The 16,805-nt window shown below is 50.8% G+C and overlaps 5 protein-coding genes across 5 annotated transcripts; 2 read left to right on the top strand and 3 right to left on the bottom strand.

Moving 5' to 3' along the window:
- The first annotated feature begins 1,873 nt into the window (after positions 1 to 1,873).
- Positions 1,874 to 4,028, top strand: KVR01_013612 (uncharacterized protein). The gene is made up of 4 exons (XM_044787071.1): positions 1,874 to 2,383; positions 2,442 to 2,478; positions 2,540 to 2,978; positions 3,245 to 4,028. Exons 1-4 carry the CDS (start codon positions 2,207 to 2,209, stop codon positions 3,918 to 3,920), a joined length of 1,329 nt encoding a protein of 442 aa, XP_044637387.1. The 5' UTR covers positions 1,874 to 2,206; the 3' UTR covers positions 3,921 to 4,028.
- Positions 4,029 to 4,544: 516 nt separating this feature from the next.
- Positions 4,545 to 5,624, bottom strand: KVR01_013632 (uncharacterized protein). Its single transcript, XM_044785785.1, has 3 exons — positions 5,206 to 5,624; positions 5,009 to 5,131; positions 4,545 to 4,926 (listed from the first exon to the last, which is right to left on the bottom strand). Exons 1-3 carry the CDS (start codon positions 5,395 to 5,397, stop codon positions 4,678 to 4,680), a joined length of 564 nt encoding a protein of 187 aa, XP_044637407.1. The 5' UTR covers positions 5,398 to 5,624; the 3' UTR covers positions 4,545 to 4,677.
- Positions 5,625 to 10,138: 4,514 nt separating this feature from the next.
- Positions 10,139 to 10,879, top strand: KVR01_013584 (uncharacterized protein; the record flags this gene model as incomplete). The annotated part of the gene is made up of 1 exon (XM_044782362.1): positions 10,139 to 10,879. The coding sequence occupies exon 1, from the start codon at positions 10,190 to 10,192 to the stop codon at positions 10,877 to 10,879; it is 690 nt and encodes a 229-aa protein (XP_044637359.1). The 5' UTR covers positions 10,139 to 10,189.
- A 527-nt stretch (positions 10,880 to 11,406) lies between these two features.
- Positions 11,407 to 12,438, bottom strand: KVR01_013624 (uncharacterized protein). Its single transcript, XM_044790064.1, has 2 exons — positions 12,277 to 12,438; positions 11,407 to 12,219 (listed from the first exon to the last, which is right to left on the bottom strand). The coding sequence occupies exons 1-2, from the start codon at positions 12,382 to 12,384 to the stop codon at positions 11,443 to 11,445; spliced, it is 885 nt and encodes a 294-aa protein (XP_044637399.1). The 5' UTR covers positions 12,385 to 12,438; the 3' UTR covers positions 11,407 to 11,442.
- Positions 12,439 to 12,930: 492 nt separating this feature from the next.
- Positions 12,931 to 15,280, bottom strand: KVR01_013585 (uncharacterized protein). The gene is made up of 2 exons (XM_044787627.1): positions 14,909 to 15,280; positions 12,931 to 14,857 (listed from the first exon to the last, which is right to left on the bottom strand). Exons 1-2 carry the CDS (start codon positions 14,985 to 14,987, stop codon positions 13,017 to 13,019), a joined length of 1,920 nt encoding a protein of 639 aa, XP_044637360.1. The 5' UTR covers positions 14,988 to 15,280; the 3' UTR covers positions 12,931 to 13,016.
- Positions 15,281 to 16,805: the final 1,525 nt, after the last annotated feature.

Here is a 16,805-nt window from a genome sequence, read left to right as displayed (position 1 = left end):
TCCAGCTGGAAACCTGTATTTCAAGTCTCGAAATCCTGGTGCCGACCCTGATACCGGGTTAACGGCCGGGAGCCTCAAACGCCACTGAACCCCTCTTGCCGCAGCCATGTCTTCTGTTGTTGTACCCTGCCTAGGTGTGTGTCTGTCTGCCAGGGCTCGTCTTGCCAGTGTGAGGGTTCGGCGGGGCTCGTGTGACAGGGTCCTTGACCATTTGCGATCGGTGGGGAGTGTGGAAGATGACAAACCTGACGAGTCGTAAATCTGGGCCGGGGCCTACCATGGAACGCTACTCACCAGGCAGGCTTCCTCTACCACAATGCTCTGTAGATGTGTTCTCATTGTGTGCGTGGTAGTCCACGGTGATAATCCGGCACTCGGCTCGTACGACTTGGGAGGGCATTGACGGTTCTTTTATCTGGTTATTCCCGATTCACAGCCGCTATTGAATGCTGACAGTGACGACAATGCCATAGATTACCACGGTGACACTCATGTAACTTTGGTAAGGCTATAAAGCCGATTTGCTTCCGGATGGTATCCTTGACCCCCGCAGCCGCCGCTGAAATGCTGGGGGGGGAGGAAAAGAGAGGGGGGTCTGGTCTGTCCTCGATGGGAAAAGCCACCTTCGTCAAGCAACGTGTCGGCCCAGTCCATTCTTGCATACGCCCCACTGTCCAATCAAGACAGGGCGGGGAGGGGCCGGAGCTGGGATACAGGCACCTGAGTCAAAAGGCCGTGCTACACTCCCCGTACGTACTCCGTAATTGCACCGAGGAGGAATAGTGGACACTGATGATATCAGCTCGAACTCTATTTTGCCCATCGTCAATCACTCTGTCACTGTCCACGGCCGAGGGTTAGAGTTCCTGTTAGTGTTGTGTGCACCCGTGCCATTGGAGTGTTCTGCGTACTATCGCGTCCGACTTGAGAGGCCATCAACATGCCCAGGAGTTCAGAATCCACGTCAATGGCCCCTCCACCTTCCGGGTGGCTTGCTCCACGTGCATGCAACAGGCTGCCCACTCGGAGTCACACGTGGATGAACTTCCAAGAGCTCGGCGACGGAATAGTGGCGAGACAGACAGAGGGGCTTGAGGGGGAACATGGCAAAGTGTACACACCTGGGCAGCCATCGCAGCTAGGGTTCAACTGGACGGACAAGTATTCGTGCCACCTCGGTCAATAATATCCGTACCTGCAGACACATGGCAGTTGACCCGCTGCCTTGTCATCTGCCTCCCCTCTCTTTTCTTTTGCCAGCTTCAGCATGAGACCACGCACCGGAGAATAAGCTGGTATCCGCCCCTGAAAACACGGGCTGTGATACCGAATGTATGAGGCTCGCCGCGGGTCTTGCCGGAGGAGTGGCTCCAGGGCATGGAATGTGCGGCAGGAGGCGAGATGCTGCCGCAGGCATTTTGGGTGGTGCTCCGGTGCGCGTGTGTGGTCCCCCAAGACATGGATTTCTGAGTGCTCACATTCCTGTCTCCGTGCACTGGGGCAGGGAAGTCCTCTTTTCCTCATGCGAGACAGACAGACAGACAGACAGACCGCCATGCAGGAATCCTGCAAGCCATGCAACAGCAGCACATGCAAGATGCCAGTGGCTCGGGCTCTCTTCTCCTGGGGTTTGGGCGACGGCCCCTGCTGGCCCCCGGGAAATGGCTGGCCGCAGTGTTCGCCGCACTGGCAGCCTCGAGCAGCGACGTTCCCGGTTGCAAGATCTAGGAATCGCGCATCATCAATTTAGTACCGGTGCTCGGACATTAAAACGAGGTTACATTGGGCGGGCAAGCGTCCTCTCTGGGTTGGCGCGAATCGAGCTAGTCGCCAAAGGTGGTGGGTGGGATTGGGGTCAACACTGCCGCTATGCGCGCTCACTAGAATTCTTTTACATGTTAATGCTGGCCCCAGAGCTGGGACAAAGGAGAGTACCACGGACGAGAAAGCTTGGTGTATTAATTCTGGACCCTGGCCGCCTCCGTTCCTGAGATACCCACATGGGCAGGCATATTGACGGGTCTTCCCTCCACGTGAAAAGACAATCATCCCTTTTCTCTCCTCCCCGACGTGTCCCGGCAGCACATTCCTTCACAACAATAATCGTCGAATCCCTAATCGAGGGAGGCTCGATTCGTCCTCTCAGCCGCGGCCTGAGAGACTGATACTCGTCGAGGGGCGCCCTACCCGGGCCATCGCCAACACCATGTCGTTCAATCCGCCAGATCACTCGCTTGACCATGAGTCGACAGCGGAGTTGATGATCGGGCTGTCGGCTGCCCTTGGAATCTTGTCAACGGCCATCGTCATTTTGCGGATGTACACGAGACTTGTACAGCTTCGAAATGCCGGGCTCGATGATCTCATGATAGTCGTCACGCAGGTATATTTCACCCACTGGTTTTAGTTTTCGACAGCGTTGGGGCTAACATACTGTTAAGATTCTTGCGATTGGGTTGAACGTCTCAACATGTTTAGGTCCGTATACGGTCACGATGAATGTAAACTCATGTGTGCGTGTGGCTGACGGCTTTCACAGAGGGTCATTATGGGACAGGGAAGCACTGGTGGCTGTCCAGCCCAGACAACCTAATGAACCAGCTGAAAGCGCTCTTCGCCGCCATCCAACTCTACATCTGGTCCCTCTGCTGCGTCAAGATCAGCTTGCTCCTCCAGTACAGGCGCATTTTCATGGCCGCCTGGCTGCAACGGGTGTCGCTCATCATCATCATCTTCTCCGTCTCGTGGAACATCGCCCAATCCATCCTCGTCTCTTTCGCCTGCAGCCCGGTCAGCATTTTCATCCCGAGTCTCGCACCGCACTGCCTTGACAGTCTCACGATCTGGTACATTGCGGCGGGAGTCAACATCACCACCGACTTTATCGTCTTCCTCTTGCCGATACCTCTCATCAACTCATTGCAGCTTCCCATCCGTCAGAGGTTCCTGTTGATCATGGTCTTCTGTCTGGGTTTCTTGTGAGTTGCCTTGTTAATTTCCCTGACTATCTAATTCTGTTTCCCGAAACCCAAATCATCACACAACCGTCAAAGCTGGAGAGCGCTCGGAAGTTGGGCCTCGGCCTGGATGGCCAGCCAGCACACCCCTTTCTATTAGGGTTTCCCTTGCCGCGGCGGCATGGGACTCGCAGGGTCTCAGCCAAGCTCCATGTCACCCCATTCCAAGAGCCATCCCTCATTCGTGTCTTGCGTTGCACTTCTTCTGACGTGTCTTCCATCAACAGCACCTGCATAATCTCGGTTGTTCGCGCCACAAAGCTCCAGGCGGTGGTCAGCGCGGGCGACCCATCCTTCTACGGCGCCCCGGGGGCGATTTGGTCGATGGTGGAGCTCAACTGCGCGATTCTCTGCGCGTGCCTGCCGACCGTTAGGCACTTGATCGGGTCATGGATCCCCTGTCTGGGCCTACGCACAGTCAGGGACGCGTCCGGGTACTATGCCAAGAGCCGTACGACCGCGAGCCGCAGGCGCATGAGTCTGTTCCAGCTGCGGTCCAAGAAGAGCGGCAAGTCTGCGCCGCAGAGTGGTGGTTACGCCAAGCACTCCAAGGGCAGCGCCGCCTCCGAGGCCGTCACGGGCGCCAGCAGCAAGCACGATGGCGGGAACATCGAGCTGGATACCACGTGGGCCAACGACATTGAGAACGACGGCGCACTGTATCACAGCAATAATATCTCGGCCTGGGTGAGCGCTGATGAGCCAAAGTCACCCATCAGGGCCAAGGTCAGGATTGCCGATGACAGGAGGGACAGGAGTGGGAGCGAGTCGCGGCTGATAGGGTCTGGGGTATCCAACGAACAGCTCCGGACGAATATCTTGGTCACCAGAGACGTGACGGTCGAAGAGGGCAGGACGACTCCCAGCCCAGCGTCGAGGTCTTTTACTGGTTTAGCGTTATGATGATATTCACGACGGCGTTGCATTAGCTGTGTAGAAATAGGGCACGCGAAACGTCTGGCATCAAAAGAAATAGTTCAATCTTAATCCAAATACCCATCAGCAATTGAATACTCAGCAAGAAACACCGGTTTCCTCGCAAGGAAACGGCGAAGCACAGAATCTTGATCCGTCGCACTGACTGGGCCTGTTCAGCTGCCTGACGTGCCATCTAATCAGTCTCCCCATTACCACCCTGCAAGGAACACCTGTACGGAATATGGCTGCAAATCTTGTGACATGCTTGGGGTGCCATTCTTGGCAGAAGTGATTTCTGTTCACCGACTCCCGTCACTGGGCTAGAACATAACATGGCTTCATCGACCGTCTGTTTCCACTCGGTCTGGCCTACCTGCAATGGCACAGCGGGTTCTTCACTTCCCCGGGGTTGTAGGCACACCTCAGAACGCGACTGGTGCCGCCCGGGCGGATGGATTACACCCACCAGAGCATAATTACCGATGTCACGATGTGTAAACTCTACAGGTGTTCTCCCGCCGTATTGGCGGCCTTATGTTTTTGACTTCCGGTCCCAGCCACCAGGGCAGGCATTTCCGAGCCATGGTTGCGGATACTACTTGTTCCTGATAACGTAACACACTGTATTTGATGATACCTGGATACTATTGCTACCTTGTTTTGATCACCTCACCCTTTCTCCGGCCTGTGTTCATTCCCTTCCCCCCATGCATTTTGGTAACCATCAACTTCATAGCTAGAATCAAGAATCAAACGATGAGCGGAACGTATCAATGGCGTCGATGAGGCTGCTGTCAAACGACTCAACCTGTAGCTGAGCATCATCAGCGTGACTTGGCAGCATGCGAATAATGACGATGGCAAACTGGTTAACGAAGGCCTTGCAGGAAAATAGAAAACCAGCAAGAGCGTTCCCTTTGACCGGGTTAGGGGCCATTAATTTATGCTTGTCCATCATACTTTTTACGAGCTGTCGAAAGTCTTGGAGGAACTGCATAGTCCGGTCGTCAGCGACGTCGACCCCAGAAGGAGATAACTTGAACTGGAAAGAGGGGTGAGACTGCTAAACGTACGCCCTTGAAAGCATTGTATATATCATTCTGCTCGACGACCGTGAATTCAGGAAGCGGTTCGGTAATGGAGGATATCGAGCTCTGGATGGCAAGCACTATGCCCGTGATACCGTCGTCGAGACTCTTTAGAGTTTGTCTGACTTCAGTATATGACTTTGGCTGTTCTCAACGCTCGATGAATGATGCTGGAATCTTACTTGGTTGTGGGGAAAATTGGCAGACGTGATTGCTTGGAGTGCACGATCAGCCTCAGACGCTTTGCTGCCAGCCTGCTTGATAGAGGCAGTCAAGGCCTTGGCTCTAGGGCCAACACTGCTCGAATCGACGGGCGCTGGAGGACTTTGAGTTCTCGACATGATTGCGACAGCCCTGGTTTGAATGATGATCATGTGCTAAGAGGTGGTCTGTTGGACACAACGCCAGAAGAGAAGAATAATGTGCAAAGGGTCAGCTCCATTGTTGCTGGAAGTTCACTCCATACGGGAGGAAGACGATCGTATTATATCATTCTGCCATGCGACTGTGGACTCATTCACAACCAGAATATGAACGCGGAGCCAGCAACCAGACTCAGTTTGCCTGGCTAACAACCTGTGTCTTTCGAAGTTGACGATCGGGGACCAAAAACAGGCTTTGAAACCGGTCAAAAGCTCGGTCCCGAGGTCGGCCTCCGTCTTTGAAACCGGTCACAACCTCGGCTGCATGCCAATGCAAGCTAAGGGAGCCGCCACATTGGGTGCTGACCACATGACAATAGGGATGCTTCTCGATGTACAAGCGACAGCCGTGGCCAATGAGGTTATGAGTGAAATAATGACGACCAATTACAAAGGCAGACCTTCCATGAGAAGGGGGGGGGGGGAGACGCACAGATAATACTACACATCATTCCGCGTATCACCCGCATGGTATATGCACTTCGTACGCTCGGATGCGCGAGTTACGGGGAGGTGCTGCAGTCGCAATTATGATGAACACAACCGACCGACGCCCAAATAGATACCTGCATATTAACGGTTTCCTACCGTCGGCCAATCCGACCCAGATCGTAGATGGCCGGAGGGAAAGTTCCTATGCAGAACCACAATTGCAACTAGATGCCTAATGAGCACCTCCTTGGCGCGGGGCTCTCCTAGTACAGTCTCAAGTTATCAAGTCCTGCATTTGGCCACGTCAGTATGGCTTGGACAACCCAAATTCTGCGGGTTCCTGATATCTGAACCCCTCAATAACTGCAGGCGTGCTTGGGACGAAGGGCGTGTTCAAGTGGTTCACGAATTGACCATGGGGCTCGCTCCATCAGGAAGTCTGGACCCAGGGCCATTTCAGGTATCGGTGCGCACATCCATGCACTATGCCTGTTGTGCTTCGGCTATGTGCGGAAGGGAGGAGAGGATTGTGATATGTGAGTATGAAAGCTGGCCGTGCCCAAGTACCTAGGTAGCTGCTTGTCTCACACGAGTTCTACTTTTAAGTGCCGCATTGATTTCTACCATCGATGTGAACCATTGAAGACCTTGCACAGAGGATTATTTGGCGAGCTTGCCAGTGTACTAGTAAAATTCATAATAGAATCTGACTTTAGAAGTCAATTTGATGTGGCTTGATGTGGCGTCTAGAACCTGTGATAAAAAGCTGAGCCCGATCTATAGTCATGTGTCATGCAAGCAACCCCATCAGGCGAGGGGCGTAGGAGATCTCACGAGCTTCTTCCCTGGATATTTGCCAACTCTGACCATTATCAGGCATTCACATGACCTCAGCGAATGTCTGATGGAATGTACCGGAGGAATATAACATTACATCCAGAACGCTGCAGCATTTTGAAGTATCATCTTGTGATCAATGTCAACGCATTGCCTGACTCCTTCAGCGAAAGTATTGTTCAATGGTTTCCAACCGTCCCGTCCATCCTACCTGGGCACGTCTTCAGGGGTCCAACAGACTGAGACTGGTCAGTAGACATCCTTAGGTAACAATAATAAGGATAGTCAGGGATGGATTCCTTCCGTGGATGGAGCTTGCGCAAAACATCCAGGAACTCGTTCCAATTGGAGTTGTGACTCCAAGCTTGGAGCCGAGCGTTCTTGACCTTGGGGTGTATCGCATGCACGGCTGCTGTGGGAAGGAGAGCAATGTCTTGAACACCCACAAAGAAAGCTGTTGAAATTTCGACCATAGTTTGCTTGGTGAGTGTTGGAAGAGTCTTGCTGTATTCTCTCTGCACTGTTACTGGCACTGTATCCTTTTAAACGCTGGGTATTAAGCGTTTACCACTACATGAAGGCGCCACATACATTTTATATGTATGGGGATTAGAAACGAAACCACCTGAAACAGTCTTACAAGCAGGGTAAATATTCAGAGACGCCTTTCCCCCATTGAGTACACAAGCCTTCTAACTTGCCGATGAACCGGAATGCTTCTTGCGAAGCGGATTGCGCATGATGCCCGATGGTGCAATGACGCTGACAACGAAATGAGGCTTGCGCTCATCCACAAATTTCCAGACCTCCTTCTCAACGGCGACTTTACTGGCTGCATAAGTATACATGCCCCTAGAAGCCTCATAGGGACGTGAGGCTCAAGCGGCCCGCACAGCGACTTCATTCCAAGTATCCTGAACAACTCGAGTGTCGTCACCCACGGCGGGATTCCTGGCGGCCAGAAGGGAACTGGTGAAGACAACCCTTTACAAAGCCGGCTCTTGAGCAGGAGCATTGAGAATGGATTGCACGCCGGGCATGGCTTGCGTGATCACGTTGTTCGGGTTCGCGTCGAAGGTGACAACGGTACTGGTAGTGATGTGGATGATGGCTGAGACCTCGGGACCCCCTTTGCCACGTCGTCGAAGGCGCCATCAACTGTTAGATCAGGGAAGGTGACAAGTTTCAGGGTGTCACTCTCGACGTAGGCCTGAACGTGATCTTTGAGAAGCCATGATGCTAGATTTAGGTCGCGAACAGTTCCGCGAAGTTTGTAGCCGCGCTGTAGGAGCTAGCTGCCTGACGACGTGGGAACCGACAAAAAGCCTGCGGTTCCGGTGACAAGAACCTATCAGCCATCAAGGATAGTTGTAGCTAGGGGAATCGGTGTTCCGCTGCGAAGAGGCTCGGGAGAAATGGAGTGTTGTTGATGTGATTGTGTCAGTGGAAGTGCAAAGACAGTGACGACATGGGTCCCTGGCGGTACCGTCGCCTTTGCAGCCCCAGCCGTCTTCAGCCACGAACTTTGTTGAGCCCAGTTTCCAAAGCTTTCTACATACTCCGCTTATCCGACCTAGATCGGCTGGCAGCAGTTCCCAATTTCACCAAGGGTGAGGCCTGCTTCGCATGGATTGTTTAGGGTTACCCTGGGTGGGCTTTGGTGATCCATCCTCTACATTTGTAGCATCTGGCAGTTCAAGAGGCTGTCGTGATCTGCTGTTCCTTCCGGAGACTGTACCATTGCAAGCCAGGCATGCAGGAGTCATCTTGCTGCAAACCAAGGGCCAATAAGAGCAACTTCGAGGGTGGTCTCACGATCCACCTGTTGGTGCAGTCCTCAAAATGTTGGTGGCGGGCGATCAACGCGGCATAGGCAGCCCCTTCTGCCCGGGCATTCGTATCCGCTATTATTGCCTACAGCCCTAAAACCTGGACTTTCGTATTAGATGCGGTGGTGAATACCTTTCTTTTGAACTACATTCCCTGTTTCTTAGACTCGCTCAGCCACACAGCTTGAGAACCCCACCCAGCACAGTGAGAGCCTTGCTCACCTGTACGATTCTGGCTCAAATACCCTCCCATATTATCTACGCAAATTTAATTCGATGATTTCACAGTGTCACAGAACATGGGAGAAGAGTCGCTTACAAAGTTGGCAGCAGAGGGTAACAAGGTCAGTACCTGGTCCCTAGTGCGGGGGAATCAGCAAGCCGTTAAGACGACACAAAGCTCAAAACTTGAATGCGGTTTAAGGAGGGACCAAATTAGAACTGTGGGTCTCGGGGCACGGGAGAACGCTTACAAGATGGTTAAGGAACTAACTCCCGAGGAGCGAAAAGCCAAATTCCAACACCCAGGCCACCACAACACGAGCTGGACTAATACTAGTATTTCCTATTAATCGGGCCATCAGCGAGATGGGAGTTTCAACAGTGGGAGCTATGAATATTCTGGAAGGTATAGAGAAATCTGATCGTGATTGCAGTAACTATAAAGCAGAAAGAGAGTCTGCTGAAGCCGAGGATGAAGTGGTAAAAAGCACAGCCAGACGAAAGGGAAGGGTGAGGAAGATGAACAGGACAGGCCGTCCCGAGACTTTGGATGATTTTCACACCTAGTATACTGTTATAAACCATCAAGTCTTCGTATCAAGTGCGTTGGCCGTGACACGATGAATACAAAGAACTCCTGAAGGTCCCGTTTGGCTTGACGTTTCACATGAGAGCGCCCAATGTGAACATTTTGCGGAGAAGTGTACCGTGGCACAACATCTGGCTTGCGGCTTGTTGACAGGAGGCTTCAGGAAGAAAAGGTCCTTGTAGTGGTTCAGCATCTGCTGTGTGTCTTAGACCCGGACGCGTCTAGCTAGGCTTGGAATGTTAAAAAAACATCCCATTTGTTTACACTGCCCTGGCCTACCAGTAGGTAACGCGGAGAAGCTGTCGCCCATGTGCATGGTCGCCACCCGAACTAGAATGTTACTTATTACTAAATGGTGAGGCCATAGAGGTCCATAGGAAATTACCTAGCCTTGGCAGGCAGCCAGGCACTCACTGCACACGTGCGAGTATGGACGGATGCACCGTTGACGCACTAGATTGACCACATGTTATTCCGTGCACGTTACCCGCAAACAGCACCCATGGACGCGTCTATTGATGTCTTAGGATATCCGACCCAATGCCGATTGAGATCTCATTAAATGCTACCCGATTCCAAGCAGCTTCATCGCGCTAAGCATCCTGACGTCGATGCACACTGGATACGAACTGCGCTAAAGAATAAAGTACAGAGTCCGGCTCATCGTATCTAAAACGGGACTGGAATGCTTTGACTCTGCTCGGACGTCGGCCTCCTTCTTGAATCAGGTAGCTCAATTTCGGCATTCTCTGCTTCTGATCAGCAGGAGATGCTGAAAGACATATGGGGTATATATGTATAGCAAACTTCTCTTCTGGACGACTTGTTCAGCTCGATGTACCTCCCGGGCATACAAGTTGATCTGTCCTCTCGTTTGAAACTTTCGCTACTCCCATCCATTAATAATATCATCAAAGATCATCCTCCCGACGACAAGATGCGCCACACTCTTTCAACCCTCGCCTTACTGGCCACCACTGCGCTTGCAGGAGATATCCTACCCCGAGATGCCTGCGTAGACGCGTGCAATGCCAAGTGGGACGCCTGCCGTGCCGCCCCTGACGCGAACCGCGCCTCCTGCGCCGCCGACTTCGCAGGCTGCGTCGGATACAACCCGTTCGCATCGGACACCTTCGTCGCGCCCACCGCATGTTCGACCTCGACCGCGATCACGGCCACGGTGACCCCGACCCCATCAGCAGCCCCCGCCAGCGCCTGCGTCACTGCCTGCAACAACGCATACGACGCCTGCCGCTCCAAGCCCGACGCGAACCGCGCCTCCTGCGCCGCCGACTACGCCGGCTGCCTGGGGTACAACCCCTTCGATGGGTCTGGATCTCTGGTTGCTCCTACTGCCTGCGCGGTCGTGTCCTCGACGTCAGCCGCGCGGAATTCCACTGCACCAAAGACGACGGCGGTGGCCCCACCCGCGGCCACTACGAAGCCAGTCCAAGTTGCTGGGGCTGGAAACCTGAAGCCAGGCATGGCAGTGCTTGTGGGTGTTGGGGCCATGGCGCTTCTCTAGTCAGAACGCGCCGAATACCGTGCCAGACCACATCGTTGAGACTTTTCATTCGAATTCAAACGCTGTCTTCGGGGGCGTGTTATGCTGAGCTACACTTATTGCTTTCTATGATGCTGTCTCTTGGATCCAGCATATAAATATTACACCCTATTGCATAACATAGTAATTATCGGTCACAGATCCATGTGTCTATCATTTAAATACATTTACATCACTTACTTCTCTCGATCGACGATGATACTAGTCGACGCCCTTGATTGGTATGGATTACTGTCTGTGTAATCAATCCGGAATTCTCATTCCTTCTTTCGGCCACATGCATGGAGTCTTATCCACTGCCTCCTTCATCCATGATCTCCCGGATCACATGTGAGCGGCTAGAACTGAGGCTGGTGTTGTGGGACACGCTGGTGATGCATCGGGTCTCACTAATGTCTTTCTTTAGATGAGTCTTGAGCGCTTACCACCGTATGGAGGCGCCATGTATGTCCTCGGACGTATACGGAATAGAAGCGAAACCAACCATATGTCTGTAGATGCATGTAAAATAGAAGTAAAACTAGTTAGAAATACATCCACCCAGCAGGGGTATCTGGGTCATATCCATATCTATCTGGATCACCATCTGAGAAGTCTCCGTCTGTCCATCCTCCATCTCCGGCTTCGTAGCTCTCGACTTCGGAGGCGTCGCAGATACAGACTGACGGGCGCAGAAACGGGCACGCCAGTGCTAAGAGACGCGTGGCATCCAGCGCCGCTCTGTGGTCGGCAGGGGTTGAGGCTGCAAAAAGCTCAAGGTCCTCCTCGTCGTCGACTGGGGTAGTCCTCCTTGTGATGTCGTTTGCAAGCTTTCTCGCCGCCTCGTCGCACGCAGCCTGGGCGGCCGCGGCATCCGTCCAGTCCAGATCGGGACTTCCCACCACCACGGCTTCACAATCATACTCTGGGTCTATTTCCATGGCGTTCTCCGGGGAATGCTCGAGCTCGACTTCAATACGAACCTGGGGCTCTCCGTCGTCCGTCAAGAAGTCCACCTGCAAAGCCCCGAGTAACTGCAGTGTGCTTTCTGAACCGCCGGGCAAGCCGCGGGGACCACCGTTGAAGGCATACAGGACCCTCTGGACAAAGGGGACCCATTCTTCCGAGTTACTTGTCCTCACTTCGAAAGCCGAATAATTATAGTAGATTCTAAGGGCCTCAGTCCGGACCTGTCTGTTGACCCGGGTGATGGCAGGCTGATCACCAAGACGAGATCCCCTTCGATCCACGTCCCAGCCAAGAACCTCCCAGTATATCTCGTTTCTGATCTCACCCGGCAAGCTCAGGAAAGGGAAAGGTTTCTACGTGAAACCTGTTAGTTCCTAGGTGGAGGGAAGGTGATGTCCTTCACAGCTTACCCTGTCCCGCCTGGGCCTTCCCCGCTCTTGTAAACGCCGTCTTTCCCGACTGGAAGTGTTCCGGGATCTTTTGGCGTTGCCGCCCTCGATCTCACCGGTTGAGGCCATTATTTTCAGGGGTTGCTGATTGTTTTCCGAGCGTGTACCTAAGCAGTCGTCGGCCTCACGCAGCCATTCGTTTGTTATGCAGCGCGCTCCGGTGTCGCTGGCTTGGCAAGACGCGAAATTCCCCGCGTTTATCAACGCACGTGCTACCAGATTACCAAAGACATCCCATGCCAGCACGCAGAGGGGCTGTGTAAATACTCATTCACCCCGTCAAATTAGAGTGTTTTTTAATGTTTCCAGTGAAAAGACTTTCGACTTATTAGTATGCAGCGCATTTGCCGTAATCTGCGATGTGTGTTGCTTGAATAAAAAAGAGGGGCGGGTAATACTTTTGAGTCGTTTTTCCTAGACAGCACTATCACCGTGTCCTGCAGACTATATATAAAGTCTAGTGCACTGGCAGTGTGGGAGCACTTGAGTCTTAACAGACAACGTCTGGCCGATGCCACCACTACCTACTCACAGGCTTGAGATAGTTTAATGCTATAACGATCAAAAGCAAAAGATGAGAGGGCCACACGGTGAGAAGTCCTCGTGCTACAAATGAAATTTCGCTGCCAGTGATGACTATGTTACTCTAAACGAGCTAAAACCGTTCTGTTTGCCTACGCAGGTCTTTCATGTTCCAAGTCTCAATCATTACCAAGGTTTTCGTCTCTCTTCTTCCCCGTTCCAAATCTACCAAACAGAGAGCCCTTCTTTGGGGGGATGTTGGTCTTGCCGTCCTGTGGCCGTGCCGGTCGATTTTTATCGGGACTGTCCGATCGCCTTCTCAATAGGTCCTTCTGTTCTTCTTCATCACGGGTACGGTGACGGCGAGCTTCTGCGGACGATGTGGATTGACGAGATCCCCCTGAGCATGAGGACGAAGCAGAAGACGAGGGTCCCTGGATCGGTGTCTTTGCTCTGGTGGTTGCCTGTGGGATGGACGAGAGCTGGGCCGCTGGCGAATGGCTTGCACTGGGTCCAGAGGGACTTTGATCAAGTTTACTTGGTATGTCCATATCCTGATGTGCGTGTCGTGATCCTGTCACACCACGGCCCCCACTGGCAGGACTGGTAGTTGCTGCCGTTGCTGGTGGCCGCATCATATGGTCGATTGTGTGTGGTGACCGATGTGATTTTGATTTATTTGACCCGTCTTTGGGATCTCCTGACGATTGCTGCTGCAATACTTTAGGGCCAGTTTGACCACCCGGCCCGATATTGGGATTCCGAGGAGCGGATGTCGAAGAGCCATGGCTGGAGGCTGACTTCGGCGTCACTTGGCCCTGCTGTCTCCCGCTCCCGTTAGAGGCGACTGACGGCGTTTTGGAGGCCACGGAATTTGCACCGTTCTTGGTATTAGGATGTTGGCTGCGTGCAGGGGAGCCGTTCTCGTTATAGTGCTTGTGTAAGCTGTCCCGCAAGTCCGAAGCCTGTTCGCGTGCGAAGTCCTGCATATTCCTCAGAATCTTGCGGCCTTGCTTGAACTCGTTGAGGTTTTCCATCGATCCACCAGCCATGCGGCATTGGTAGTACTCCGCCTTGCCGGTCTCATCGGGGTGGGAGTAGTGGGCGTACACACTCCATTCCTGGCCAGTCGTCGTGGCAGTCACCACCGCAGGTCGTCGAGGGGGGTCAACCTTTCCAATTAGCTCCAGAGCTTCATTTCTGCCATAGACCATAGCAGCTCCGTCGTAGCCTGCCTGGACCTTAGCCTCGTGCAGGCTTTTCTCCCGAGCCTTGTACTCCACAGCCATATGGGGCAGTGCGACATATTTTGGTTCATCCCTGACAAGCTTTGACGACTTGATATGCTCAATTGTTGGGGGGAAAGTGTCTCTCGCGAAGCCTTCGATCATATCAGGCTTAGGATCCGAAAGGCCATTGTTGAAACCAACGTTCTTGGGAAACTCGGTCCACATCTTGTCTTCTTTTCTGCGGTATCCGATGTCAAAATGAGAGTCCTCGGTATCCTGAAATATGTATTTGGAGTATACTGCAATGGTGCCTTGCTCGTTTGACGCTTCGACGATCCGATCTGGAAATTTGTTATACTGAGATTGAGTCGGCGACGCGGAACCCCGGGATGCGAGCAGTTTCTTCTTCAAATCCGTATCCACCACTGCTTGTTTCCCGGATCGTACAGCGTCAAGTACGCCATTCTGAAGAGCTCTATTCTCGAACCCTTCGCTTGTCGTGGAAATGCTCCTGGACGTCTCACCTGAATTCCCAGACCTAAGGCTCTGGGCACTCGCAGTTCTTGGTCCTTTGGAGTTTGTTGACATTGCTAGGCGATGGAGATTTTCCTTCGTCAAAGGAAATCGCTGGGATGCTTGGCCAGACGCGGCGGCAGCCAAGTCTCCGGCGCCTGGGTCTTCGATAAGTGCGATTGAGGACTGATCTTCTGGAATTCGTCCCTGGGGACCAGATATAACTTGGTTTGAGCTTCCGCCTTCCCAAAGAGGCTGTGGGCTGGCGGGCAAAGGGGCTGTGAAGAACCTGTCAGACCGGATATCAAAAGCACGAAGGAGAAGCATACGAGAATGCGAATCTACCCGGCGAAACTTAGAAATAGGCTCTGGCCCGGATTCGCCGTGAGCCTTCCTTTTGATGCTCATCTTTGGAGCGAATGGTTTTCATGTGGGGGTTCCTCTTTCCACGAAAGTGTTCCTCTCTGGCATGTTGGACAATTCGAAGGGTTGAGTGCGGCGAAGCAGTTTCAGGTGGTGCGATCCCGCAATAGCATGCAAAGAGGCGCGCGCTTGGATCATCGGGGACATCCTATTGGGCAAGCATGTTATGATCTTTGGTCAGGAATGATCCTGAGGTCCGTTAGACGGCCAAGTCCCATTCGTTTGGCGCTGCATGAAGGTTAGAGTTGAAGCTGAGAACCAACATGAGCAAGTCGGCGCGTAGATGTGAGGTCGTTATCTCTTATCAGCAATTTGCAAACGGACCGTCGCTAAGACGGGCAATGAAATGTCACTCGGCTTGCAAACACAGCCGCGCTGTGAATTGGGGTCACCCCGCCACTTATTAATCGCTTACCCATGCAAGCCATCCACAGCGAGACGCTGGCCGGAACAAGTGACCAGCGCAAGATCTATTATAAGGGGTTGAGAACAATGCATGGGTTAGCTTTTAGATGTGTAACGTTGTCAAGAAAAGGGCTCATTCAAACCCTTCAATGTTGGCTCGATCATACCTAGCTACCATGTCTAATGTGTCTTGTTCACGGGAAGTCATCGCCCGCTGCTGCCAATAGAGTCTAGAGCTGCACATTGTGGCTTCACAAGAGATTGTCAACCAATCTCGAGATAGGCTGCTCATGGGATGATTCTAACTAGATGTAAGAGGTTGTCCTGTGTACAGAGGTCGTCCCAAAGGACCAAGTCTTTTTGAAAGTCGTCCTGTAGGAGCACTGGAAGAGATTAAATCACAATGCCAAGGTATATCCTAGATGCGTTAGGACTTGCGTGTCTGATGTCACTCGTCTACTGCCTGCATTGCAATAGAAAAGAAAACTCTATGCATACAACCAGGTAATGGATATAGTCTGGTATTCAGCCTGGAGCAACGGCGAGAAGTTTCTCTGAAGCCTCCTCCTAACAAACTTAGCAAATGCTACGCATTTGAGTGTGTTTCTCTAAGGGTGATTAAACTTTTTGGGGGTGCCGGTGTTAGCAGATTTGTACCCGTGGGTTTACTCTCGCTCCAAGGAACCCACTACTAGCACAGTAGGTACTAAAACCCCTATATAGTTAAAACCCCTATACATTTAAAAATTCTAACTTTTAATATAAAAATATATTAAAAGTTAAAATTTAATTATAAAATCTACTATTTATAATTATATATTTAAATATATTATATTAATAGTTTTATTTAAATATTTTTAATTTAAAATTAATTATTTATAATATTTATTAACTTTAATATATAAATTTATACTTTATATTAATTATTATTAAAGTATATTTTATTAATTATTTTAAATTAATATAAATAGTTTAATTATTATTAAAATAGTTTTAAATATTTATAATTTTATTAAAATAAGAATAAAATTAAAAATAAAAATTATTTTATTCTACTTAAAATATTATACTTTTATTAAATATATATTTAAAATTATTTTATATATTTCTAACTTTAAATTAAAAGTTATAAAAAGCTTTTATATAAACCTTTTATTAAAACTAATTAATTTCTTTTAATTTTTAATATATTTACTTATATAATATAATAAAATATTTAATATTATTATAATAATTTAATAATTACCTATATACTTTATTATTATAAAAGATATTATAATTTAATATATTAGATTTTTATAATAGTAATTTTAATTTAATAGTATTTATAATTATTAAGTAAGCTAACTCTCTTTAAAATTTAAAAAGTAATTACTTATTAAAAATACTTAATTTCTT

This window comes from Diaporthe batatas (assembly GCF_019321695.1).
Source record: "Diaporthe batatas strain CRI 302-4 chromosome Unknown Contig00029, whole genome shotgun sequence".
In the NCBI taxonomy this organism is placed as follows: Eukaryota; Fungi; Ascomycota; class Sordariomycetes; order Diaporthales; family Diaporthaceae; genus Diaporthe; species Diaporthe batatas.
The sequence above is the reverse complement of the archived record's forward strand: the minus strand, read 5'-3'. Positions and strand labels throughout refer to the sequence as shown.

Excerpts from the sequence above, each read along its gene's own strand:
- KVR01_013624 (XM_044790064.1), bottom strand. The coding sequence starts at position 12,384 with ATGGCCTCAACCGGTGAGATCGAGGGCGGCAACGCCAAAAGATCCCGG. Across the intron at positions 12,220-12,276 it reads GAAGGCCCAGGCGGGACAGG|AAACCTTTCCCTTTCCTGAG; the intron begins GTAAGCTGTGAA and ends GGTTTCACGTAG.
- KVR01_013632 (XM_044785785.1), bottom strand. The coding sequence starts at position 5,397 with ATGATCATCATTCAAACCAGGGCTGTCGCAATCATGTCGAGAACTCAA. Across the intron at positions 5,132-5,205 it reads CCAATTTTCCCCACAACCAA|AGTCTCGACGACGGTATCAC; the intron begins GTAAGATTCCAG and ends CAAACTCTAAAG. Across the intron at positions 4,927-5,008 it reads TATACAATGCTTTCAAGGGC|TTCCTCCAAGACTTTCGACA; the intron begins GTACGTTTAGCA and ends CGGACTATGCAG.
- KVR01_013585 (XM_044787627.1), bottom strand. The coding sequence starts at position 14,987 with ATGAGCATCAAAAGGAAGGCTCACGGCGAATCCGGGCCAGAGCCTATT. Across the intron at positions 14,858-14,908 it reads CCGGGTAGATTCGCATTCTC|CCCCTTTGCCCGCCAGCCCA; the intron begins GTATGCTTCTCC and ends GGTTCTTCACAG.
- KVR01_013612 (XM_044787071.1), top strand. The coding sequence starts at position 2,207 with ATGTCGTTCAATCCGCCAGATCACTCGCTTGACCATGAGTCGACAGCG. Across the intron at positions 2,479-2,539 it reads GAACGTCTCAACATGTTTAG|AGGGTCATTATGGGACAGGG; the intron begins GTCCGTATACGG and ends CGGCTTTCACAG. Across the intron at positions 2,979-3,244 it reads GTCTTCTGTCTGGGTTTCTT|CACCTGCATAATCTCGGTTG; the intron begins GTGAGTTGCCTT and ends TTCCATCAACAG.